The 27885-nt window shown below is 37.0% G+C and overlaps 1 protein-coding gene across 1 annotated transcript in view; it reads right to left on the reverse strand.

Annotated features, from left to right (window-relative positions):
* Positions 1-26955, reverse strand: part of LOC114469412 (transmembrane protein 132D-like) — a 184493-nt gene extending 157538 nt beyond the window's left edge. Inside the window, 7 exon segments of the mRNA XM_028456921.1 lie at positions 24505-25082; positions 26432-26457; positions 26460-26663; positions 26666-26714; positions 26716-26754; positions 26756-26850; positions 26931-26955. Coding sequence (XP_028312722.1) covers positions 24505-25082; positions 26432-26457; positions 26460-26663; positions 26666-26714; positions 26716-26754; positions 26756-26850; positions 26931-26955 — 1016 coding nt within the window.
* Positions 26956-27885: the final 930 nt, after the last annotated feature.

Genomic DNA, 27885 nt, shown 5'->3' on the forward strand with positions numbered 1-27885 from the left:
GAGGACTCATTACTGTCTCCCTGTCCCTTACTCCTCCATTCCTCTGGTGCTTCTCTCTTTTATCTCTATGTAACAACACACATTCACACACTCATGTCAGGTGCACTGAAGAAGTGACTTGTCTCATAATAGACAACTTTAAAATTACCAATAAGGTGTTTTAGCTGCTTTGAATAGCAGTATCATTTTGGGATTTTCCAGTCGACTGATAATCTTGTTGAACATCAACTTTTCAAGCCTCACGTCAAGAAGGTCCTGGGTTCAAGTCCTGGGGTGGACACTTCCCCATGCTAGATGGGTTTCCTCCTGGTACTCCAGCTTTCTCCCACAATCCAAAAACATGACTGTAAGGTTAAATGGAGTCTCAGAATTGCCCGTAGGAGTGAATGTGATTGTGTGTCTGTCTGTGTGTTGCACTGCGATGGACTGGCGCCCTGTCCAGGGTGTACCCCCCACCTAACGCCCATTGAGGGCTGGAGATAAGCAACAGCAGACCCCTGAAATGGATGGATGGATGGATGATGGATGGATGTCTCCTGCCAGTAGATGGAGGGTTGGATATGCCTTTAGTGCTTGGTTACGGGTAAGTCTTGAGGATACATGAACCAGATACCAAATTAACAATATTTCATTCCCTATATTTCAGTCTTTCTTCATCCAGAAAAATGACATTTCCTGGTCTATAAACACCATCTCAATACATGTTTACCAGTACTGAACTCTCCAGGGGGTTAATTTCAACACTTAAGTAGACACGATTAGTGTGTACAGAAGGTTAACAATAGGGTGAAGTTGGTAAGTGAAAGCAGTGTTTCTCAAATGGGGGTACACGGTGGCACTACAGGGGGTGCTTGAGAGAGAGGAGAAAATTAACAAATGAAAGCATTAAAAAATATGGGGTTTTATAATGTTTATTTTTAATTAAAAATTATAATAATACTAAATATTACCAGCAATACACAAAACAACAACAAAGACACACTAAATAATAAAAAAAACACAGAAGATCACTACAAAAAAAAAAAACACAAAAATAACAGAAAAACGTACAAAACTACATAAGGAACAACCAAACAACACCAAAAACACAAAAACAGAGAGAATAATTTAAATAATACCAACAATACACAAAAATGACACCAAAAACACACAAAATAAGAGAAAACTATACTGAAAAAAAAAATACAACAATATATACTAAATGACACTAAAAAAGCACATAAATTGACACAAAAAACACACAAAATTATTACTGAAAATACAAGGATCCGTTTTGGTCCCACATCGGGAGGGAGATGACCACAAATGAAAGAAACTTTAGAAGTAAATCTATTCAGGAGGCACTAAATACTATTTTATTCCACTTATTCACAAAATGAGATTCTTTAAAACATGTGTTATCACTTATTCATTCCATATTATGCTCTATAGTTCTATAGTATTCTGAGCAAAATGTTGTATCTGGACAAAAGGGGGTTCTTGGGTTCAGGAATAAGAGAAAAAAGTTTGAGCACCACTGAGTTAAAGAACCTTGTCCTATGGACAGATGAGATAAAAGTCAGAATGAACCACAACGATAACTACACAACACTATGAATAAGGCAGGGAAATGTGTCACTTTTATTTGTCAAAGTAGTTTAAAGGTTTTGGCAATAGAGTTGATGCAGCATTATTTATTGATGATGTGCTTGCCAACAAGCGCATCAGCATGAACTCAGAGGAGTTTCAGGCAATTATTGGCTAAACCTGAGCTGAATGGTTAAAACTTATTAAAAGGTTTATGCTAGTGCAGAATGAAGGCAGATGCAACAGTCGCTCCTGATCACAATCAGTGTGTAAAGGTACCTGAGCAGCCGTGTGTGTTCCTGTCATGAGACTTACTCAGGAATTAATCAAAACCTGACTGCTTATCATTATTACCTGACTGGTGCAGACTTTAGTAATATTATTCAACAGAAATAATTATTGACAGCTACCTATATTTCCTGGTTCCGACTTTTGTTTCCTCTTGGAAAAAATTTGCTCATTTTCTTCATGCTAACTCACAGATATGCTCAAACAAAAGGTTTGCAGGCCCAGGAGCTCTGAGCCTTTCCTCTATAGGGCCTGGAATAAAAGACGGTATTGAGACTACCTTCTGAGGCTATGAACATAAAGGGGATCAAACCACATAGCGTACGCTACTTTGTAAGACTCGCAGCCAGTGCGAGAAGTGGAGTGTGCATGTGTTTGAATGTGTGTAAGCTGAAACGCTTTTTTGTTAAGTACTGCTAAGATTAGAACCAAGGGAGGGTTTACGCAGAGGAAGAAAAGAAAGGTAGAAAATAGACTAAAAAGACCAGAGGCATCTGTTACGCCTTTGTTTTCCTAACAAGCTGCTCAACCAGCAAATGTGTTTAACACCCGGTTTACTGTGTTCCAACTAAGTCCTGCCTATGGCTATCTAAGTGTGGAACAGTTAACATACATTGGGCAATAGAATGCATTTTTCATTTCATTCAGGCATGTCGAAAACACCACAAGCACAATGAAAGTAGTGCGAGTCACATTGATAAACATCGATTCAAAGACGTACAGTAGACAACATCATTATCATTTGCTGTCTACGAAGGATGAAGAACTCCACAAAGAAATATAAAAAAAAAAAATGACTGGGTTCCAGAAGTAAGGGTTCTGCTCTGAATAATAGCCCATTCATCAATGCTAATTTGCTAGGCTAATGACCTTTCCAAGCTTAATGGGGAGATTAGCCTGGCAAATTAGCACTGATAAACGAGCAAACATGAAGCAAGGTGGTCAATCATTGCTAGGAAGTACATTCATACAATACTCTAGAAATGAGAGGTGTCAGGAAATTAGTTCAAGTTCAGCGACAAACTGCCACCAGTGTTCGAAAAAACTTCAGAAGTTATGTGAATAGAAAAAGAAACAAGACATTTAGAAAGTCAGCAAGTGATGGTAATCAGAGAATGTAGATCTAGAATAGTAAATTGGAGAAAATACTACATGACTTTTGAGTAACAAAATGTTGTAGTCGGACAAAGGGGGTACTTGGATTCAGAAATAAGAGAAAGGGAGTACGTGGACCAAAATAGTTTAAGAACCACTGGTCTAGATAACCAAGCCAATGTGAGTCTGCATCTGCAGAGAATAGAGTCAGGAGAGTCTACTATTTTCCCATGATATCAACAAACTTCCACACAAATCAATACGTTGCTGTTGTTTTAAGTACAACAAAACAACAGTCATCAACATCCCCCGCCTGATTGGTTGTCATAACTCACATCCTTTTCCTAAATGTCCTAAATCTAAGAACTTACTGTAGATGTATACATAATAAAATATTATCACATCAGAAATATAAACTTACTATCTTAAACGGTTTCTAAAGTTCTGATGAACTATGGCCGGGCCTGTAGGCCGCGCCGAATAGCACATACCACGTTCCCGAGAATTCAGTGAAATTCCTCGGTTCCACTGAGTAAAACAAATTAAACTGTGCAACGTAAAATTGTAATCTATGTTGAACTGCCTTTGAAATGATATATCACACGACTATGTTCCGATAAATTTAGAAATTACCGGAAAGGGGGGGGTTGTTGACGTCCGTTCATATAATATCAATGTGAAATTACAGCCCAATTAAACGAGCATTAATGGAGAAGTAGTTTTAAAAAATGGGGCGCCCCGTGGCACATCCAGAGTAATGGGCCCCATTCATATATTGGTATAATTGAACTGTGCATGGCATAATCGTAATTTATGTTGAAATACCTTTAAAACTATATATCACACGACTATCATATTCATTCATAGATTATTCATTCCAAACTGCATTCCGATCTAACAAGAACTAACAGAGGAGTAGTCATTTGAATAATGGGGGACCCAGGGTCCCCGTGACACATACCATTTGTGTGTTGGTATGTGATTCGATACCACCTACCGTCATAATATTTGACTGGCAAAAAAATGAGAAATTTACTTTTTTTTTTTTTTTCTTTTGGAGCACCTTGGTGGGGGTAACTATTGCGTGCTTCTCATTTTGGAACTCCATCAAGCTATTGATAACCTGAAGCCACACACCAAATTTGGTAATCCTATCTTAAACAGTTTCTGACAAAAGCTGTCCACTTTAAACTGGACGGACGGACGCACGGAGCTCAAACCTATATCCCTCTTCTACTTTGTGACGAGGGATAAAAAGTCACTTAAATAAGATGTTTTACGTGAAATGAATCATCCATGGCAAAGGTGTCAAACTCATCTTAGTTCAAGGGCCACATAAGACCCAGTTTGAGCTCAATTTTACAGACATGAAAAATCCATATTTCTATGAAGGAAAAAGCAGAAATTCAAAAAATAGTGGCGCTCTAGTTTCATGTGTGAGTCACTTACAGTCACCTGATAGTTGGTAAAAAGAAAAAAAATTGAGTTCCCAAATTATTTACTTAATATTTGTAAAGTAATTTGCCAGAATGTTGTGGAATACTTTGCTAAAATGTTCAGTGTTTTAGAAAAAAAAAAAAACTGATTCTGTATTGCTGTTAATAACATAATACTAGCAAGCCCCATCATATTTTGGTGGAGTTTTAATGAATTTAGGAATTTGAAGGGAGTGAGATATCTACAGCCTATATGGTTATATACAGAGTTCTGTTTTTGCTGAAATTTTAACTTAAACTAAAATCTTCCTGTGGGCTGGAATAGATGCTCCAGCTGGCCAAATCTGGCCCACGGGCCATGAGTTTGACACTTGTGATCTATGGACATATACAGAGTCATTGTTCAACAAGGGCGACATAAACTACAACATTTCAACCAGGGTCAAAGCAACAACTACATAAGAACAAGATAATAAAAGTAAACTAAAAAAAATAAGGGAATGAAAAGGTTAAAGTGTTTTATTTTTCAAGCTCCACAACAGATTTATGATTCTGCTTAGTGATGGTCCATGAATCTGTATCTAATCTTTCGGCATGGATCATGTCTGGAATACGAAATGCCAGTCTTACTTATAGGACGTCATCCTCAGTGATTACACTGCTCAGAACCAAACTCCTGTGTGTCATTGAACAGGCTTGATGGGAAATCAGAGACACAGATTAGTTCAACTTTCCTCACTCATCCATTGCTGTGAGTCTTAGATGTGCTGCCTGATATGATTGCTTCTTCTTTGGAGAGGTTGGAAAATCATGCACCACAGCAGCTAAGACACAGAACAGACCTGCTGGTTGATTTACGCTGGCTTCGTGCATTGTACAACAAGATATGGCCTATTACTGCAACGGTGCGTAAGCAATCATCCGTGTGGAAATGAAAAAAAGGAAGCATTTATTGGTGCTCACTGCCTCAGTGGGTAATGTGACAGCCCTTCTATAGCCACATTGTGGCTGAGGGAGAGAAAAAAGAAAATCACACTTATTTCAGCAGAATATGGATAGTCTGTGAGGGGAAACTAGTCAAAACTTGCCTTTTTTTTTTTAGCAAAAACGTACTGGAGCCTGAAGAGTTAACATTGCCATGGGTTAATTTAATTCTGGGTCAAATTCAAATGATGTTTAGAGGATAATATTTCCTGTCATTAGCCACAACAGCATTGAATGATTACCATTTTGACCCTACATTCGACAAACTATGCAACGATCTGAAAGTTCAATTGAATTCAACTTTATTTATATCGCAAGATACAACAATAGTCATCTCGAAGCGCTATCATGAAATTCGTAAGAAAAAAGAAGAAAAAAAACAACAACAAATCCACATGAACAAGCATCAGCTACAGTGGGGAGAAAAAACTCCCACAAAACAAATAATTCCACGCAAAGTAATTTAGCTCTCTTTTTCTCTACTTATTATGACTGAGAGGAGGATTTCAAATCATTTTATTGGTGATTTAAAACTGTGGTTAATGTTTAATTGTTGATATTTAATCTCGTACTTAAACCCTTGTGTATGAAATGCGCTATACAAATGAATATGCCTTGCTTTCATAGGGCCCTGAAAAATCCGCATGAACAAAATCGAAGACGGAATCACAGAATCGACCAATGAAAATGGTTAAATGCAGAAATGGACAGAATCGGCATGAAACGCCGTCACCGTGGGGCAAGGAACATTTTTATATGGGGAAGTGTTTCCTGGGACCGCCTGAAAGCGCCATCCGTTTTTTGTGTAGCGCAGCAGCGCTCCGTGAAAACGTGATCAGCTTTAATCATCATCCCCTGCTCAGTGTTCAAACTGTTTTGCCTGGCTAACTATAAATAACTCAGTCCGTGTTGTCCTTTAGTTCTTTTTATTCCAGCCTTTGGTACACATTCACAGTCAGCAAGCTACCTCAAGTACAACCGTTTCAGTGGGAACTAACGGTTTACAAAATAAAAGTCTGTTGGAGCAACGTTATTAGAATGTTACATTCTAACATCTCATCAGTGCTACAGAAGATAGCATAATTTAAATTAGGTTAATTTAAACTGACTTGATCCAAACTTAATCATTAAACCTGCTCAGATTCAGTAACCCATTGATCCCTGAGAGGAAATCAGGTAACATTAATGCTGTTCTCATACATCTTTATATGACTTACAACTTACAGTATCTTTAATTGTATCTTACTTTATTTTTGACATTATTTATGTTTGATTATGAGTTTTACTTATTTAATAGTATTATTTGTTTCCTCACAGGAGTTAAAAAAAAAAAAAAATCAGAATTTAAAAAATGTAAGTGGAAAACACGCAATTTGGGAAAAACCCAAACAGAATATGGAAAAAAAAAAGTGACAATGTTTCTCAGTTTATAATTAACCAATCTGTATGGAATCTTTCTCTGTTGTGTTTGGTTGGTTCCACAATGACCCCACAGAGTTTCATCCAGATTAGATTGGGATTGGGCATTTAATTACAATTTATTTTTCAGGAAAAAAAAAGGGGGTGTCCAAACCCAAAACATTCGGCCCTCATTATTAATAAAGATGGAAATTTCTTCCGGGCCTTTAAAGTGTGAATGATAATAGTATCATGATGAGGATCACTGATCCAGATACCTGCCAACATCTGGCAAAGAGGAGATTTAGCACTTGGTGGAACTTTGCGCTATCTGAGTACTCTTGATTTTTAAAAAGAAAACACATTGTAGTTCAGTTGCATTCTTAATATTCATAATCTCTTATGAATGTAAGTTACTCTACATGTAACTTAAAAATAAACACTCAAACATCCCAAAAAAGATGTTAAAAATATATATTTTCCAAGCAGCTTTTGCCAGCAGTGTCGTACAGTTGGAGCTTATTTTCTATTTGAGGTTCTTCTATAGTACAGCAAGGAGTGTATGAACAATAATCATAACAATAACCGGCCTGCACATTTGCATACCAGGCACAAACCACATCTGAATCTGCAAACTGAGGCTCACAGAGCTACAGAAAAACTCTCCAACAGGAAAGTGCAGAGTTGGTAAACAAGGAAATATGGTGAAAACTGGGGGAAGAAACTAGTAAAAGTCAACACACAGTTCTGGATGTTCTGGTTAAAAAAAAAGGGGGTAAATGTCATATTTATAACTGAGGCTGAGTACAAAAAAATACAGAGACATAATAATTAAATTTTCAGTGATAATGTCAGTCATTTAGTGAACAAACCATGTGGCTCCCTTCTCTCTTTCCTCAGTTTCTCCTCTCCTCCTCTGTTCCCACTCGTGTTTATTCCCTCTGCCCTCACACAGAACACCAGCACTATCTCAAGGCTGATGGCTGTCACCTTTGTGTACTCAGCATCTTTCAGGAGCCAGCGATGCAAATATCACCTCCATGAATATTCAGGATTGATTTGAGCTGAAGAAAATAACAGCAGAGGAAAGAAAAAAAAAGCAGGTTATGAAAAGAGGAGCTGAAGGGATACAGTGGTAGGAAAGTGAAAGAAGGATATGGCATGCAGAACGAGAGCGTAGGGTGGATTAAGGGAGTTAGGGCAGCAATGAGAGACATTAAAGGTTTAACAGAGAGTGTGCGCATACCGCCACAACATTATCACAACCTGCCAAAGGCTACGCCACTTAAGCTACTTTCACGACCTCTGAATTCCTTCTGTAGAGAGCGCTGCCAAGAAAGATATGTAGAAAATCTTTCAGATCCTGGAAATTAAAGGCTATCTATCACAAATTGGTAATAACTTTTTCAAAAAAAAAGTTTTTATAGCAAGTGACTAAAATCAGGAAGTTTTTAGGGTTGATGAGCACTCATGGCACAATAGTGGGTTATTGCACAGTGGGTACAAAATTGTTGGTCTAATCGTTCGTAATCTAGACCAGAAGAGTCCAAGTAAACAGACACATTTGGAATATATTAACGTCTATGTACGAATTTCCTGTTAATTGCAAACCATGCTCACCTTTTCATGTTATTTGCCCTCTGAGGGTCAGAGCCCCTTCACTAGTTAAGGGCCCTCACCACATGGTAACATACCAAACATCTTGTTGATTTGTTGCACTATAGAATTTCTTTTGTCAAAATATTGCAAGAGACCAATTGTATTCGTCAAGGGCTATAAAAGTTGGTGCCTTCAATTTCTTTTAGGCTTCTTTTTGGAATGAAAAAAAACAGCCTCGGTTTATTTCTTAGAATAGAATATGCACTTTGTACCCAAGACCCCAATGCAAATTACTTTACGCTTTAAGGCAAGGCAAGGCAAGGCAAATTTATTTGTATAGCGCATTTCATACTCAAGGCAACTCAATGTGCTTTACATGATAAAACATTCAATTGTTTAAAATCAAAAAGAACATTTAAAATCATCAGTAAAATCAATTAAAATCATCAGTAAAATCAATTAAAATCATCAGTAAAATCATCATGACATCAACAACATGACTAAAAATCTCTCTCTCAATCATATGCAGTAGAGAAAAAAAGTGCCTTTAACTTTGATTTAAAAATGTTCACAATGGATGCTGACTTCAGCTCTGCTGGCAGTTTGTTCCACTTCTTTGCAGCATAACAACTAAAAGCAGCATCACCATGTTTACTGTGAGCTCTGGGCTCCACTATCTGACCTGTGTCCATAGATCTGAGAGACCTGCTGGGTTCATACCTGACTAACATGTCACTGATGTATTCTGGACCAAACCCATTCACAGATTTATACACCAGCAGCAGAACTTTAAAGTCTATTCTGAGGCTGACTGGGAGCCAGTGTAAAGACTTTAAAACTGGAGTAATGTGTTCTGACCTCTTTGTTCTGGTTAAGACCCGAGCTGCAGCGTTCTGAACCAGCTGTAGCTGTTTGATGCTCTTTTGGGGGATTCTTGTCAGAAGACCATTACAATAGTCCAGTCTGCTGCATATAAAAGCATGGACCAGTTTCTCCTGATCTTTCTGAGCCATTAAACCTTTCACTCTGGAGATGTTCTTTAGGTGGTAGAAGGCTGTTTTTGTGATAGATTTGATCTGACTGCTGAATGTAAGATCTGAGTCAATCAGAACACCAAGGTTTTTGACTTGGTCTTTAGCTTTTAAAGATTGAGAATCAAGATAATTGCTGACAGCTGTCCTCTTTTCCTTGTTACCAAAGACAATAACCTCCATCTTGTCATGGTTTAGTTGCAGGAAGTTTTCACTCATCCAGCAGTTTACTTTTTCTAAACAGTCACACAACACCTCAATGGGACCATAGTCATCTGGATTCAGTGATAGATATAGTTGTGTTCATCTGCGTAGATCTGATGATCAACCTTACAGTTCTGTTAAAAAGTGTCCTAAAGGAAGCATATAAAGGCTAAACAGAAGAGGTCCAAGAACAGATCCCTGAGGAATCCCACAGGACATTGGTAATATGTCAGATTCAAAGTTTCCAATGCTTACAAAATATCTTCGCTCCTCCAAGTAGGACTTAAACCATTGCATTACTTTTCCATTTAGTCCAACCCATGTTTGCAATCTGTGCAACAAAATTGTATGATCTACAGTGTCAAATGCAGCACTTAGATCCAACAGAATGAGAACAGATACTTTTCCTGAATCAGTGTTCAACCTTATGTCATTGATCACTTTGATAAGAGCAGTTTCAGTGCTGTGATGAGAACGAAAACCTGACTGAAATTTATCAAATATTTTGTTGAATGTTAAGAATTGACTCAGTTGGTTGAAGACCACCTTCTCAATGATCTTGGCCATGAATGGAAGGTTGCTGATTGGTCTATAGTTAGCCACTATAGAGGCATCCAGTGTTCTCTTTTTTAACAGAGGTTTCACAGCAGCTACTTTCAGGGATTTTGGTACGGTGCCTGATTGGAATGAACAGTTAATTATCTGACACAAATCAGTGACAATTGACTTTACAACAGTTTTAAAGAAGTTCGAGGGTATTGTGTCAAGGCAACACGTTGATGGATTCAGCTGCTGAACAGTCTCCTCTATTGTTTTTAGGTTCACTGTAATAAACTCTAACATTGTAGTTGACTCATCTTTCAGTGGTTGAAGCTGTTCAAGCTTTTTGTGATTTTGCTGGTTTGTTGTGATGTTTGGCCTTATTGATTGTATTTTTTCATTGAAATATACAGCAATTCATTGCATTTTCCAGCTGACAGTAATTTCAGGGGCTATCTGATCTGGGGGGGTTGTGAGCTTTTCAATTACAGAAAACGACTGCGAGAGTTGTTGACATTTTTTGGCAATAATTTCAGAAAAGTATTGCTGCATTGCTTTTGAACAAGCAATCATTGAATTTTGTACAGTTCTAGATGAATTTGGAGTTTTGTTGATCTCCATTTACGCTCAGCTCTTCTACAGTCAGATTTCAAATTCTGCATTATCTCAGTCCTCCTCCAAGGTGTTTTCTGTGTGTTTGGTTTTGTCTTAGTTTTGATTGGAGCCACCACATCTATGACATTACAGACTTTTCTATTACACTCATCCAGAAGATCATCAACTGTCTCAGCACTCAATGTTGGTGTCATTGCTATGGCTTCCATAAACTGTGCACTTGTGTTCTCATTTATGTACCTTTTCTTTAAACACAAATAACTAGGGGGAACAGATGTTACAGTCTCTAGGTCAAAAAAGACACAGAAATGATCAGATAGAGCTAAGTCTCTTACATCAACAGCAGAGATTTCAACACCTTTAGAGATAACCAGATCCAAAGTGTGACCTTGAGTGTGTGTCGGACCAGTCACATGTTGTATAAGACCAAAAGTGTCCATTAAAGCACACAGTTCTTTGGCAGTATTGTCCATGTTATGTCTACATGAATATTTAAGTCACCTGTTCTTAAAAGTTGTATTCAGTGCATACAACTGACAGCAGTTCAGCAAACTCATCCATGAATTCTCCAGAATATTTTGGGGGTCTATAAACGACTAAAAACAGAACTCTTGAATCACCCTTCAGTAAGAATGACATATATTCAAAGGAGATAAATCACCAAATGTTATTCTTTGCACTGAAATATTGATTTAAAAATGGCAGCAACTCACCACCTTTCCTGCAAGTACGACACTTATTGAAATAAATAAAGTCTTGTGGTGCACTTTCATTGAGAATAGTATTACTGATACCATCATTCAACCATGTTTCATTAAGAAATAAAAAGTCCAAGTGATTTGTCAAAATAATTTCATTAATTTGTAGTGACTTGTTAACAAGAGATCTAACATTAAGAAGAGCTAATTTTAAAGACTTTACTGGAGACACTGGTGGACTTTTTGGATGACATGTTATAGGAGTCAATTTTTATCTCTATAAAGCTTTTGCTTTTCTTTAATTTCACAATTTTACCTGTGTTACCTGTCACCACAGGAATTAAAGAAGCTGCATTAACTCCATAGGGCCCTGACTTTTTCTGGTTGTTCCTAAAATAGAGCTATTGCAGTCCGGACCCAGCACACATCAGACCTGTGTCGCTCTAAGATGAACACAGCTGGCCTGAGGAGAAGAGTGATCCTGGGCCTGGTATCGTCGAGGGGGATGGGTGGTTTAAATCAGGGTTCTTAAACATTTTGGGACCAGGTGATCCCTAACAGAGTAGTACATTTTTCAAGGACCCCCCCCTCATAATCCTGACATCAATTAAACACAATTTACCGCCATTTGTCACTCTAAATACCACAGGAATGACCTATTCCTTTAACGTGACATCTTAAATATTTAAGATCCTAGTTTTAGAAATGAACTTCAAAATAAGTTCACATAATCACATAACATCTTCCCTCGCTGCGAGCTGCCTGCTTGTTTTTGTCTGCTGCTATTAGGAGACCTTCTGTATTCATCCAAAACCAAAACTATGGAATTGGTCAGCTGGTCACTGAATGCTATTGATCACATTTTTTCCATGAAAAGACCAGGCCGAGGTGAGCCTGCGTGCCCTGATGGAACATTTCCAGCCAGATACACTATGGATTCCTGAAAGATCGTTTGTCTGTCTTTACTTTCCATTGAGGACGTCAAAGATACCTACGTGATTGGAATCATGGGAGCAGGGATGCTGCTAATTGGAGCTGGCGGCTATCTGATCTATCGTAGTCTATATTATGTTGGCAGCCGCTTTGGGATCATCACTGAAAGTTTGGGCAGGGCACTGAACTCTCAGACAATAATGATGAACTCAAAAGTAAGCAAGATGCTGCTTTGGAACGTTTGCATGCAGTTGAACCGATCTTGGAAAGAATGGAGAGGATGTCTCGGCCAATTGCTGCTTGATCCCACAATATTGGATTACTGTGAGCAGAGACTTTCAAGGCTACTAGAAAGAATGCTAGCCTGTAACGAAAACTATTCATTATCACCAATTGGCCTCCCCCCAACACATCAGCTCAAGGATGTGTCCAATTTCACCGGGATGTTTACAGATCTGAGTCTCTGTCCTCACCCTCCTCCCCCTCCCAATCCCTACTCCTAGCTGAACTCTCATCTTCTGAACCATAACATCTGACTGTATCAGAGGAGAGCAAAGTTTATTGAGTCTCCACCATCTCTGCTTTGGCACTGCACCCGTTTTGTGAATGTTGTGTCTGTTGGTTTCTGTCGCATTGCTGCTGAACTCTCCCCCTCCCTACAAGGGCCAAGTTTGTTTTTTGGTACTTTTTTTTACCTATTCTTCTTATCCCGCTTCTTATCTAAACATGATGGCGCTGAAAATGGCAGCCGCGGTGTGTTGATGTGTGGTCTTTCTGCTGCATCATGTTAAATTCCTTGTACTGTTCTAAACTGTACCTGGTGAATAAAATCCTGTCTGAATCTGATTCTGATTCTGACATTGAGATGGGAAATACACTTCACAGTGATATAGCAGTGTGTCATGTCCAGTCTCCTAGTTTGTTTCATTGGTCCATTGGTCCCCAATATGTAGTTATAAGCTTCTGTAATGCTACAATATGAATAAAATAGGTTTTCAAGCTATGGCTCAAGGAACCCAGTTTGAGAATTACTGCTTAACTTAACAACTGATTAAACAATCTTTGCTAGAGACTATTTATGAACGATTAATTGCATATTGCGATACGATCCGTGGGGGTGGTTTTTGGAACCGAAACCGGGAAACTCCCAGGCCGTCGCCATGTCCGACGCTGCCCAGGGTACCATGCAAGCCTTCCTTCCTTCCTCCCTCCTCCACCTCCCAAATTGCTACCCGGACCACCCACAATGTTGTGGCAGCCACTGCTATCCGCAAGGGCGGAGGATATGGGTGAAATGCAGAGAAAACAATTTAGTGTGTTGTGTGCTGCTATTATTGAGTGAATATATTTTTACTAGTGTTCAAAAAGTTTTGTTTCCTTCTAAAGGTTTAATAAAAATGCACACTTGTTTATTTTGTGTTTATTGATTTATTTTGATTGACCTAAAAAAAAAATTAGCTATTTGTTTAAGCACATGTTCTTCTTACTTTTCCTGCACTTTAGTTTTTATTTCTATTTGAATGTTTACAAGACTGCATTTCGTAGTATTTAAGTTTACAACTGTAATTAAAGTAGATAAATAAACTATCTTTAATATTAATTCATGCTTAATTTTCCTTTAACATAAACCTAGCGTATAAGAAACAACAAATTATGTATAATACATCTGATATTGTTTATTAGAACACATTACATTGATTTATTGACTATGTTTGTTGAAAATACTGTACATGAGAAGAAGACCTTGAAAAAATAAGCGCAAATTCAATCGCAATGTTGATGAAAACATTTTTTTTTTTCCAAAATCGTTCAGCCCTACTAGAGACATACAGTATGTGTACAACAGCAAACCTGTAAGGTTAATATTGGTCTTTAATATAAATAAATCTGGAAATTTCTTCCTGACCTTTTCTGGCCAAAGTGTTGAACTAGATGCTACAGATCCTAAAAAGTTAGGACTATGTTCTATAGTTATGCACTTACAACTCAAAAAGCAAAGCAGTGAGTTTTTGATGCTGCATAGCACTTCAGCACCAGGCCTGAAGGAAACAAGTCCTTCTCTCCACATATTTTTTCACAATCCATTATGAAAGTTATTGCAATTTAAAATGCCTGGCTTTGGTCCATAAATAGTTTAAATGTAAACACAATTTAATGTCTCATCATAAAAATATTAAATGGAGACCCAATGTTTGAACTCTTATGCACATTGATATAAATGCATAAGACGCATACGAATTTACATTACAATGCATGGCTTCAAATGCATGAAACGATGTGAACTTTTCCTCTAAAAATGACCTTATGTGCCAGCACAGCAGAGACTGTAAATTACAAAGAACTGAGTCATTGTCTTTCTTTTTTTTTAATACCATCCCATTTAAAGCTGTTTGGGTACATTACATGGGTGGTTGCCCAACATTGTATTCAAATGTTCAAGCACATTACTACACCAGAGGCAGATTCCATTCTGCTAAATGGAGCTTCAGCTCCAACCTCTCAGACTCATCTGAGATTTTACAGAGCGAGTGTTGGCATTAAGTAGAGGAGCAAGAACTGAAGGAAGATATTTTACCTTTGCATCATGTGTGTTTCACTTCCCAAAAATATTTAAAAATAAGATTGTATTTCCTTTTTCTCTTTTTTTTTCATGCCTGCTTTAGACCAAGGCTGCATTTATTCAAATTATTGTATACCTTTTTAGGTTATGTATCTTTGTAATATTTTCTGTATAAAACACCCCAGATTTGGTGACTCTAATGAACCTGAATAAGATATTTTAAGTCAGAACTTGGTCTAAGAGAGTTCCCTGCTTATTACAAAGATACATGATGAGATCTCTATCAGATTCAGGTGTGTACCAAGGGTGTAAGAAAAAATCAATTTGGCAATATGTTGTGATATTTCATTATGCAATAATTGCATTAATCCAAAAAATGTACAAATTAATTTTTTTTAAATCATAGTTTTTTCCAAAAAACCATTTGCATAGCAGGTAAACGCCTGGTCACTGTGTCAGTGAACCACATCATACCTTGTTAAAATATCTCATTCCTCAATGCATTTTAGTTTGGAATTTGATTGAACTTTATTTTCATAAAACATACTGGGCACTTTGTTAGATGTGTGTGGTTACTTTATTTTAAAGAATCTAAGAACGTAACAGAATCAGAATATGTTGTAGAAGCAAGATTGAAACTTGATCTTGGTGCTTGAATTACAGTTTGTTACCATTTACTTGTTCTCACAAGTAAAAAAAAAAAAAAAAGTAAATCATTTGTATTCCATACCATTCGTACTTGTAACGTTGATATGTGTAATGATTGATATTGTGATATATTGTGATGTATATTGCTTGGTATCGGGATATATCGTATCATGACATACAATTTGTGAATCATATCGTATATGGAAATATATTGATATTGATGGAAATGCACACCCCCAGTGTGTACCATGTTTTAGTCTGAGGGATTACACCATAAAACCAGGTTCAAACCAACTCACTCTTAGATGGAACATTCTTACTTCTTTAGTAAAAAGAAGTCAGTCATTAACATTACGCTGATAAAGGATGAATGGATGAGTGGAATGTGAAAGTTATCATTTGTAACCATGTCATTAGGATGAAAATCAGAAAGTATGTGAAGGTTGTATTGAACACTGAGTCAATCGTTCAATCAATGAGTGACTCTTTGAAAAGAATATTCAACTTCTAAGGTTGCCTTTATTTCTGTGAGCAAAACAAAATTTCTCTTCAGAGTGTGGGTGCATAGTAAAACAACGACTCACATTTCCACAAAAGTATTCGAGCTGTGAGAGCAGTGGGCAGTGAGACAGTGAGACATATGTATGCAAGTGTGAGTACACGCTGTGTTGAGTCCCATTCACTGGCTAAGGTAATTGTTTTGTAGTGCCACTGTGATGTACAGTATGCATGTGTTAGCAGGCGTAGAGGGTTACGGGGGGAGGCGATTCAGGAAGGAACTCTGTGGGTGATTCATTGCAGGTGTAGTGCATGTGATTAATCGCACCTGATTATAAACTTCAAGAGAGACTGTGGAAAATTAACAAATGTGAGCATGAAAAATGTGGGTTTCATAATGTTTATTTTTAGTTAAAAATGATCATTATAATAATGACGGAAATTATATTGATTAGAACATGAAATTAAAATACAACGGTCTTGGTCTTGATAATGATAAAAAAAAAAAAAATACTATAGAAATAAATCTATTCTGGAGGCACAAAATCAGTGTTTTTCAACCTTAGGATCATGACCCTATGTGCGGTTGTCTGGAATTGAATTTGGGTCACCTGATATGTCTAGTAATTGATATTGAAAAAAAAAAAAATTCAAACTATGCTCCTTAAATTTAAAACACACAATGTTAACTATATTCTATACTTTCACTTTCTCAAATGCAAATGGACATTTGACAATATCTGAGATGGCGCAACTTGTCATTAATCCTGGCTGCTCTGTATTTGTAACACAGTAAAACTGAACTGAAACTGAACAGAAATGCTTTATATCAAAATGGGGTCACGATCCAAAAAAGGTTGGGAACCACTGTGCTAAATGCTGTTTAATTCTACATTTACAAAATGATATTATTTAAAAATGTTCTAGTCGTACAAAGGAGGTACTTGTATTCAGAAATAACAGAAAGGGGGTACTCACGCCAAAAAAAGTGTGAGAACCACTGGACTAGGTGATGGGAGGCATTACAGACAACAATTTTACCAACAGACACTCTGTATCCACTGATTTAAATAGTGCACGGAAAGTAATCGGGACACAAGGAACACCTGGGTGGAAACAAAAGGAAGCCCTGTCAATCTCTCACACACACATACTGACAAATTAGGAAGTGGCTCGAAACACGAAGAGGACGCTAAACCCAGAAGACACAGAGAAGACAGATAATCAACAAAACTGTATAACAAGAACAGAACGAAAACTACAGTAGATCAACAGAACCAGCATCAAATACAACTGAAAAGAGCTGATACCTCATTAAAGACCTCAATGACCTCATCTCATTTGGCCAAACCCAGTCAAGAGTTTCAACTCAATGCACAGAAGAATTCCACAGGATGAGATTACAGTCATGACTATGGCAGTAAATATTCCAAGCATGGATAATACCAATCTTATTCTGGCTGTTTTCACACACACAGACACAAAAGACATATGCAGTGACAAAATAGCATTGATTGTGCCTTTTCGCTGGTGGAGGAGCATTCAAGGTAAAATCGATGAGAGAGGTTCATGAAATAAAGGCCCCCATGGAGTGTTTGTGCGCAGGCTTGTGTGTAATAGTGCGAAGCCAGCGTCCATGTGCAGTGTAACCACCTGAGAGGACTGCCTTGTCCTTAGAAGTACATATCCCCTCTGATCCTAGGAAAAAGCCTCTAATCCCTCCCTCAAACACAAACAACCTACCAATGAGGCAATAACACACCTGGCATACACGTTCACACTAAAAATAAAGAATAATAAACGCACACACATTGTGCAAGACGTAAACAATGAATAAAAATGAAAGGCAAAACCTTTGTTTTGTTCAGATATGATTGACTCTTTGTTTCACGTTGGCACAGTTCAGGAGCTGTGGCAGTCACTACGCTTGGCCTCTAGCACATGGGACGCGGCCCACAGCATGACCTTAGCAGTTCTATTATATCATGAACAGGCAGCAATTGGCTGGTCAGTCGCCACGGTGACATTGTTTTTTTTTTTTTCATTCGGAATTAAATATTACAAATGAAATTATTCAGAATTAAAGTGTTCTGCTTCGTGATGACATGGAATAAGTAGTACCGAGTGAATCATAAAAGCAAGTAAGTAGAGAAAGAGAAAACCAACAAAGTATGTAAAGTCAGCCAAAGTCAAAACCTCTGCTCTTAAATAAACAGCGTTACATCCGTCTTCATTCTGCACCCCAACACTTAGCGTTTACACCCCATTTGTAATCATCTTGCTAACTAGCAAACCAAACCACAAAAAGCACAGTTCAAGATGACAGCTTTTTAATGAGGGTGATACTAATCACTTTGACCCTTACTCTGTCAACATCCCGCTGATGAAAAATGCTAAAATGCTCAGCTAATCATAAATTCAAAGCACTAAACATCAATAGCGAGCTTTTGCACAGAATTAGGAACTGTATTAAATACTTGTGGCTGATTGCTAACAGCGCTGGAGCAAAAAAGATTGGGAATTTGTGATTAAGTTTTGCCCTTTTTTCACCTTGTGAAGCTATGGTATGAATGATTACTCGGCCGGAAATGGTTTTAATTATGTTGTTTTTAACCCACTTTTATAGCATTTCTCATGTCAAATGCTGAAACAGCAAGTATTCAAATAACCTTAACTGGAGATTTCAGACTAGGGCATTATTTTCACCTAAACAACTTTAATACATTTGGTATAAACTGCCTTGTTTTTTTATTAGAGAACCATATTAATTGGCAGTCTTAGTCTTAACCTCATACTTTCATTTTACTTTTCAATATCTGAAACGTTCTTGGTAATTGTAATGCTGTGTTTTGGCCAATTTAACTTTTATTTTGTAATTTACTGCGATTAAATTTTAATGCAAAGAAGAAAAATCTTGAAACAAAGGGCTATATATGTGAAAATACATTTTAAAAGCAATTTTTTTTTTGACATAGAAAATTTTATAATTGCCTGAAGGAAGAAATCGACATCTCGACATCCGTTTTACATCATTAACTTCTAATATTTTTCTTAGACCATCTCCAGCACACAGGGATAAGATCCACTTAAGCTTTATTACTTGTCTGCCTGTGCTCTTAACATGGGAGATTATCCATTGGACTGTATGCTTTAGTTTGAGACTAAGGACTGTAGCTATAGGACCTACACATAACAAAACACAGGAACATACGGACTTAAGTTGAATAAATGAATAAATCAATTTAATTAAATTGGAGGTCTTGGAATTTTCTGTTTACATGTAAAAAAAAAAAAAAAAAGAAAACATTAGTAGTAGTAGGGATGTAACGATTCACTCAACTCCCGATACGATTTGATTCACGATACTGGGTTCACGATACAATTCTCTCACGATTAATTTCACAAAATGGGACTGTAGACATATGATGACTGAAAAATATTCCTTCATTTTTTGGGGGGGAAAAAAAATAGAAAATACTGTACTATTGCCTTTCATATTTCATTGTCAAAAGAATCCATTGATAAACTATTCAAAACAATGCAATTTAACTAAAAATAAATCTTGAATGAAATAAATAAAGGAATAATACAAATTAATTGTATTATACTATTAAATTAAATTCTGGTTCTATAGTAACATGCAAAACGACAAATAGTTCATTTTCTTTTTTAAAAATGCAACTGAAAATGTATTTTGTGCCTTAACAATTGAACTTCCAGGCTCTCAGTTCCAGTTCTTATTTTTTCCTTTTGCCTTATTTTTTCTGTAAAAAAAGATGATTCTTTTTTTACTGTGAAACTTCTAAAAATACTAAATAAATAACCTTCAATATTGTGCAATTAACATCACGTATAATATTTATTATGTAGTTTGTACATTTGGTGCAAATCACATGAACATCGCTAATGGGCTAGCGTTAACTTAGCGGTGAGCTGTAAGCTAATCAAATATGTAGGAAATGTCACTACCTAATCTTTCATGGACCGGATCCTTTCATAGACTACGTCACCCTTCCTTCACTCGCAATCTTTACGACATACTAGCTCCTGGGAACGTGATATTTGAATGTAAACTGACCGTACAACGTTTGTTAAATTTTTTTTTTTTTTAGTACACATTTAAATATGACTGTTTTGTGATGTTTAATTTTTTTTAAAAAAACTGATAAAAACACAATAGGCAACATTGACATCAAAAAAACCAAACAGAAAATAAGATAAAAACCAAAATAAATCGGAATTTGCTCAAAACACAAATTTCCAATTCTTTTTAAATTGCAGGGTTTTCAACCTTTTAAATAGTACACAGACCTGTCATAAAATAGGCCGACTGGATGTAGACGCGTTGCGTGCATGCGTTGAAAGGATCTGAAAAGGATTCGTTCCGTGAAAGGATTCGGGAGTGACAGGAAACAAAGAACAACAATTAGCAATTAGCACATTAGCATCTTTATGTTAAAGTCCCATAGGTGTACAGCTCTATTTTGACTATAATGAACTAATATTCAAAATGTTATTTACCAAATCTTTCTGACACAAATTACGCCCACCAAAGACTCTGATCAAATTCATAAATAAGTAGTCAGCCCTTACCTTCTCAGCATTTAAAACATATCTATAACTTTAGCTGTAGCCTAGCTGCTTAATAAGGAGTTTTGTTTTTTGTTTTTTCCCTGTTGCAGTTCAACAGGATTTTTTGACTTTGTACTCGACTTGAATCCTTATATTCAATGTTTTTTTTATAGGATTATTATTAATTAAATAATTGGGATTTAGCTGTAGAAAATCTTTTTTATTTTTTTTATTTTGTTTTTTAAAAACCCACTTAGCCTTTTCAGTTAGATTTTGCATTGCATGCCTCACGCCAGAATCCATTCTTTTGGAATTGTTTGGCCTTTTAGGGGGTTTTCTCAAATGGGAACTGAATGATAAATTTCATACAAAACAGAAACCCCGAGAGAAAAGCTGAGGGGAATAAAAGTATAAAAGATAAAGAACGACAAAAAAAGATACATAAGTACATTGGAAAAATTGATAATGTGTGTGTCTGTTTAAAGGGCCCATGTTACGCTAATTAACTTTGTGCTTTAAACATCATAAAGTGCTATGAGGGATTCATACACATGCCCAAAGTGTTTTTTTCATTCCCTCAATCGTTAGTTAGAGGGTGATTTGCTCCTTTCTTACTGCAGGGTGAGCCCAAAAACACATCGCTCAAATTTGATGACACGTTCCCACTTTGATGACAAATTTGACATGACACTGGGCTGGAAAAGCCACGCCTCCAGGAAGCTCTCTTGCCGTGATTGACATGTAAACAGACACACCCACAAAGGTGAGCATTTCAGCGTCCTTCACGCATTGCTATGTATGTATTTTCTAAAGTATATGTATGTACCAGCGAACGCCCTGCCCCCACGCTCTGTCTTGTGTTTATAAAGCAGTATGTGCTCGGCTATAGAGTGGTGGGTGGGAGGAGACGGACCATCCTCTGGCCCTACATCACTGTGGGGGAGGAGGAAGTCAGTGCCTGTCTATAGACACGCCCACTCATGAATATGCGTAAGTACGTCACAAATCAGCCTGTTTGTGTAGAGTTGGTCAGAAAGTGAAAATAACCTCAAATACTATGTTTTTGAAGTTCTTAGAACAAATGGAGATGGGTGAAAAATAACATGACATGGGGACCTTTAATCAGCAGGTTGCTGGACAAGCTCTGCTGTAGTCTAGCTGTGTATTCCTTTTCTTCCCACATGTCCTAAGTTCAACTAAACATCCACACAAAAAAAATCTCTAAGCCTCTAAACTTTCCTTCATGTCAGACTTGGATGAAACACATTTGCTTCAACTGTGCTGCTAAAAAGCTCTGGATCGCTGGCAAAGATGATTTACTTTACAATGGATAATACCATGAGATTGTTGTTGCTCGTCATTTCCATGATTGCATTCAAATTGTTTTTGCTGAAGTTTGCAGTACAGGATTTAATTTGTCCTTAATTACACAAGTGCGAATATATAGCCGTCACGTAGCGGTGCATGCGCTTTTATCATAAGACAGAAATTATTCTCCTGCTCCGATGCTACATTCACAGTGTAATGCATTGCATTGGGGGGAGGTAATATGACAGTAGAAATTAATGTTAAAGGCTATATATTTATTAATAGGGTTTCCTGCTATGTTAATCTACAAAACAGCAACAACAAAAAATGTCTATGGAAAATTATCAGACATTAAAGCACCTTAAAGTGTTCAAACAGTATAAGTTAAGCCTAATATTTTAATTCCACAGTTTTATTCTATTGAGGGAATAGCTTTATACTTTATATTAATCTAAGATATGACTACTTTTAAACTATTTCTCAACTATTGTAAATAATAATGCAAATAATATCAGTGATTACAAATAATCCACTTTACACATAGCTTCCTGGATCACTTTCATCATTTTTGTAAACATTGTGGGCTTTGCCTTTTTCTGCTTCCAAAGATTATCAAGATAATTTTTAAAGTAACTAAAAACCTGTTTATAAAATCATAAATATAAATATGAGGGAACAAATAATAACTCATTTTGCTCTGGATGCAAAACACCCTAGCAGAAACTTCAGTAATTTAGCTCAGTTTATCATTATTATTAGTATTATTATTATTATTATTATTATTATTATTATTATTATTATTATTATTATTATTTAGAAAAATCTTTATACTTTGAACTGATATTTTCTTATTACATGAGTGGAGTTTTAAAAGACAAAATATATAACTGTCAATTAAATTATTTGACCGAGTCTGATTAAAATATGCAAAACCCTACTAAAAAAAAAGGTGGGGATCGATGATATGCTAAATACTGTCTGCAGTTTGTGTTGAGGATTCCATGAATAAAAGTGATGCTGAAATGCTGGAAAATTTCACTAGTTGTAATTCTCAAAGGATCCGATCATTACAGGAGCGTTCTATCCAGGTAAGCATGACTCGCTGAAATATGCACTGGATGGAATGATGAATTTGCACATTTGACATTTATCAGAGTTAAAATCCCTCCCTCACACGTCTGTGAAATGATGAGGCAGTGATGGAAATTGTTTGGGCATGCTCACTACAGATCAGATATTAGAAATCTATTTTGCACAGAAAATATCTGTTTATCTTATTTTTTTAAGAAACAACCAAATGCAAATGTTCGGTCCATGATTTAAACCAGTGGTTCTCACACTTTTTTGCTCAAGTACCCCCTTTGTCTAACTTTTGAATACATGTACCCCCTTTGTCCGACGAGAAGAATTTGCTCGGAATTCTGTGGAGAATCTAATAGAGCATAATTATGGAATGAATGAGTGATAACACACATTTTAAAGAATCTCATTTTGTAAATAAGTGGAATGAACCAGTATTTAGTGTCTCCTGAAAAGATTTATTTCTATAGTTTTTATTTATTTATTGGTTTATTTAACAGGGACAATGGGAGAAGGCTATTTTTCATCTGTAGTTTATCATTTCATCTCCCTCCTGATGTGGGACCAAGACTGACCCATGTATTTTCAGTTTATATTCTAAATCAAGATAATTGCTATCGTCATTTTGTGTTTTCTGTCTCATTTTGTGTGTTTTCAGTGTCTTTTTGTATATTTTCTTTGTTAGTTTGTCGGTTTTTTATTATTCAGTATATTTTTCTCTTATTTTGTGTGTTTTTGTTGTCGTTTTTTTGTATGTTGTTGGTATTATTTTTTTGTCGTTTTGTATATTTCTCTGTTATTTTTGTGTATTTTGTAGTGATCTTGTGCGTTTTTCTTTTTTTCTAGTGTATTTTTCTCTCTTAGTGTGTGTTTTTGGCAAGGCAAATTTATTTGTATTGCGCATTATATACTGTACACAAGACAACTCAAAGTGCTTTCCATGATCAAAAGGTGCAACAGAAAAAATTCAACAGCCTAAAAAGCAACGAGGACATTAAAATCAGCAGCAAAAACGTAAAATAAGCAGTAAAAACATTTTGTTGTTGTTCTTCTGGTCTTTTTATTATTCAGTATATTTTGCTCCTATTTTGTGTGTTTTAAAAAATAAACATGATATTGATTATTCTCTCTCTTTGCCAAGTACCCCCTTTAGTGCCATCACGCACCCCCATTTGAAAAACACTGGTTTAAATCATTCACAGGGAATGGCTTTGTAACACTAGGACCAGTAATTTCAGTTTTCTGAAAAAAGTAACCCCCAGTGAAGACATTTTCTTCTATGTTTCTCTCCTTTTTCTATTGTAGCTTTTCCCTTTATCTTTGAATTGTTTTTGAGCATTTATAAAGTTGTTATGTGGTTAGTAAATGAAAGAAATGTGAGAAAAACTAATGAGTAATTAGCAAGAAAGCAACCAGCACTGGTGATAAAATAAAAGCACTTGCTTACTCACCTCAGTATGAACTGCTCCACCACTGACACTGTCCTCATGTAGACCCCAAACGCCACAGTTTTGCCGAGCCGGACGGGACTCGGAGGCACCTGAACCTCCACGTTTTCATCCATTTGCAACCTCTCACCTTTGGCAGCAACATTGCCCAAAGTCATTGCAACAGAACCGGCTTTCAGCATGTCCTGAAGACCACCATCCTCAGAATGGCTCCACTGTCCCCCGAGACCCATACCGAAGCCTCCGAGTGGGCCCGCATTGGCACTCGGACCCCTCCACGGCTCACTAATACTGGCTGGGCAATCCTGGCCAGCCCCTTCCACTGGTATGATTGAGTAATACACATCCAGTGATGGCAGAGTCACTTCAGAAGGTCTTTTTCTCACTTGTGCTGGTGTAAACCAAGCTGGGGGAATCTCCAGACGAACAACACAGATGCCAGATGGTCCCAGGAGTCTGCAGCCTGCCGATGGTGCTGCCTCACTGGTGTCACGGATGGCTACGGCCCGCACACACGGGAGGAGGGATGGGAAAGGAGGGTCGGGCTCATCCCAGCGACGTCCTACAAGGTAAAACAGCACCTGAGGGGACGGGAAATACGGACATAAATACAAATCTAAAGGGCTTGGAAATAATAAAGTTTATTCATCCCAGTGGGAAGTCACCTATGTCCACAGACACTAGAAAAATATTACAAATGAAAAGAACTAAACATTAAACAAAGAAAGAAAAATAAAAAATAAAACATACATAATTAAGTTAAAGACTGTAAATAAGGATAATAAGGATTGAATACAAGTGCACACATTACAGTATTAGAACAAATAAAATAAAAATAATAATAATAATAACAATACAAATATACAAACGTATAAATGGTTAATGGTAATCAATCCTGGCAACTAGTGGTTTGTTAATGGTCTTGCTTTGGGACCCAGTATAACTTCTTGATGACAGTCCTAGACTCACATTGATGTTCAATTTATGTTTTTGAACCTCAGATATTAAGAAAAATAAGGTCAGAACTAATACATTAAAAACTAATAATTATTTGTGGGTTGAGATGCTAAAGAGAAAAAAATTGGCATTTGCTTTAAATAAAGATTTAAAAGTTTAAAATTGCCACACAAAAGTTTGTTTTTATCTGTAAACACTGTTTATTGACATTGTTGGAAATGTTTACTGCATTGCATTGTGGGATATGAAGTCCCGTAGATGGATGGATAGAAGTGTCTTTACTTCATTCGTACCATGATTTCTCGTGTTTGCCCCCCAAAAAAAACTATTCTAAAGTGACTTTCTAACACATTTCTGGTGTTTTCACAAACTGAAAGCAAAACAATGGCGGATGTTTGTTATGCAAAAAGATCAGAATCCGAGATCCAAAACTAAATGTCTCGTGGAAAGAGGTGATGTTCACAAGAACAAAGTAGAACAAAAATGGTGTCAAGTTAAAACACTTCTAATAATCCATTTATGAGACTCCACATCCCACAATGCAATGTACAAAACTTTGTCTCCAGCAGCTTTTAGCATGTGTCTTTAAAGGGCATCTTGTGAGAAGTAACAGCTTTTAGCCGTTGAGTCAACAATGCAGGTTTTTCTACGAAGTCACTGCAGTGTGTAAAAATAAATTCAATCATAAACCAAACTGAAATCATATTTCAAAAAGTTAACTGTGAATAACTTCAAATGTCACTCTTAAACATTTTATTGCCACCCACTGATTAAAGTTTAAATAGATGACACACAATATTTTTCAGCTACTGTCTGTGAGCCTCATGTTGTAATTATTATCCGTGGCTATTCATTTGACCAAAGAAGACCAAAGATACAATCCAGTAATTGAGTTTCTGAGTAAAGTTATTACCACATTTAAGTTTCTTTCTTTTTAGGTCGACATTTAGTAATAATATATAAAATGTTTTACCTGAATCCAAGGCCTTGCTGAACCCACTTTGGCACCACAACTTGACCTTTGACCTTCCAGTTGAGTGTCACCTGATTAGGCGAGAGCAGCAGGTGTGGCGGTGGACTTTGGAGCAACTCCACTGGTACCGTCTGCTCAATGCTCAGGTTTCCATAGCTGCAGTTGACGCTGGGCAGAGATTGTGGAGCTGTGATGCCCGTTTCCAGCTGGTGCAGGAAAAACGGTTCAGTCGTGAAGACAGGCTGCCGTTCCGCATTACGTCCTGATTGGCTTCCCGTAAGAAAGAAGGCGGAGTCGGCGCCGCTTAGCTGGCATTGGACAGGTTAGATAGGTGGGGAGGGAGGAGGAGAAGCGGGCTGGGTTGGTGTCTGGCCCTCCACCCGGACCACTTCCAGCTGCCTCTACGATGCCGTCAGATACTGAAGGGAGACAGAAGAGCGGAGAATTAAAGCTTACAGAGGCAATATCAACAAGTGCATTTTTATTAGTTGATCGTTACAGGGTTCGTATCCTGTTCTATCCATGTCATTGTCATTGTGTCCTTGGGCAAGGCACTTTACCCACATTGCCTTGTATGAATGGGTATGAATTGTGCATGAGTGCTGGTGGTGGTCAGTATGCCCCAGGGCTGATTTGGCTACATTGTAGCTTACCACAGTATGACTGATGTGAGTGACTGGTGTGAACGAATAATGGTTTCTGTGTATGCTTTAAGTCTCCTAAAAAAAGCACAATACAAATCCAAGCCATGATTATTGTTATTATTGTTATTATGATTATTATTATTATTATGATTATTATTATTATTATTATTATTATTATTATTATTATTATTATTATACAGTGTACTATATACAGATAGCAGACTTTGAATAGTGCTGGGAGTTTCAGTCTCAACAGGAATATGTAGTATTCATGCAAATACTGACAACACACTTTAATAGTAATTATCATATAACATCCAATGAACTGATGCTCTGAACCATGGTTCATATACATTAGAAACGGACATAACACAGGATACACACACATTGGGGTCAGTGGTGGCCTCGTGGTTAAGGAAGCGGGCTTGTAATCGGAGGGTCACTGGTTTGAATCTCACCAGGACCATCAGTGTAAATGAGTAATATTGTCCGTTTTCCGCAATCATGGAAAATCGGAGGCCCTCCAAATGTCACACACACACATGCATGCCTCGTGCACGCACACACTTTATTTTTTAAAATAAGAACACCATGTTAAAATGTTGTTAGTGATAGAGAAACTGTATTTGAATTATTCGTATAATTACTAATTTAACACTGCCAACATGGTGGCCACACTACTCTGTGTACAGTATGTTTGTAGTTAAATGTCAAAGCAGCTAATCCTAAGCTAACGTTGTCAAACAAATCTGCATCTCACTGACAAGTGAAATGCATTTTTACACACTTATACAAACACATACATATCTG

The sequence above is a fragment of the Gouania willdenowi genome, chromosome 9 (genome assembly GCF_900634775.1).
Source record: "Gouania willdenowi chromosome 9, fGouWil2.1, whole genome shotgun sequence".
Classification (NCBI taxonomy): Eukaryota; Metazoa; Chordata; class Actinopteri; order Blenniiformes; family Gobiesocidae; genus Gouania; species Gouania willdenowi.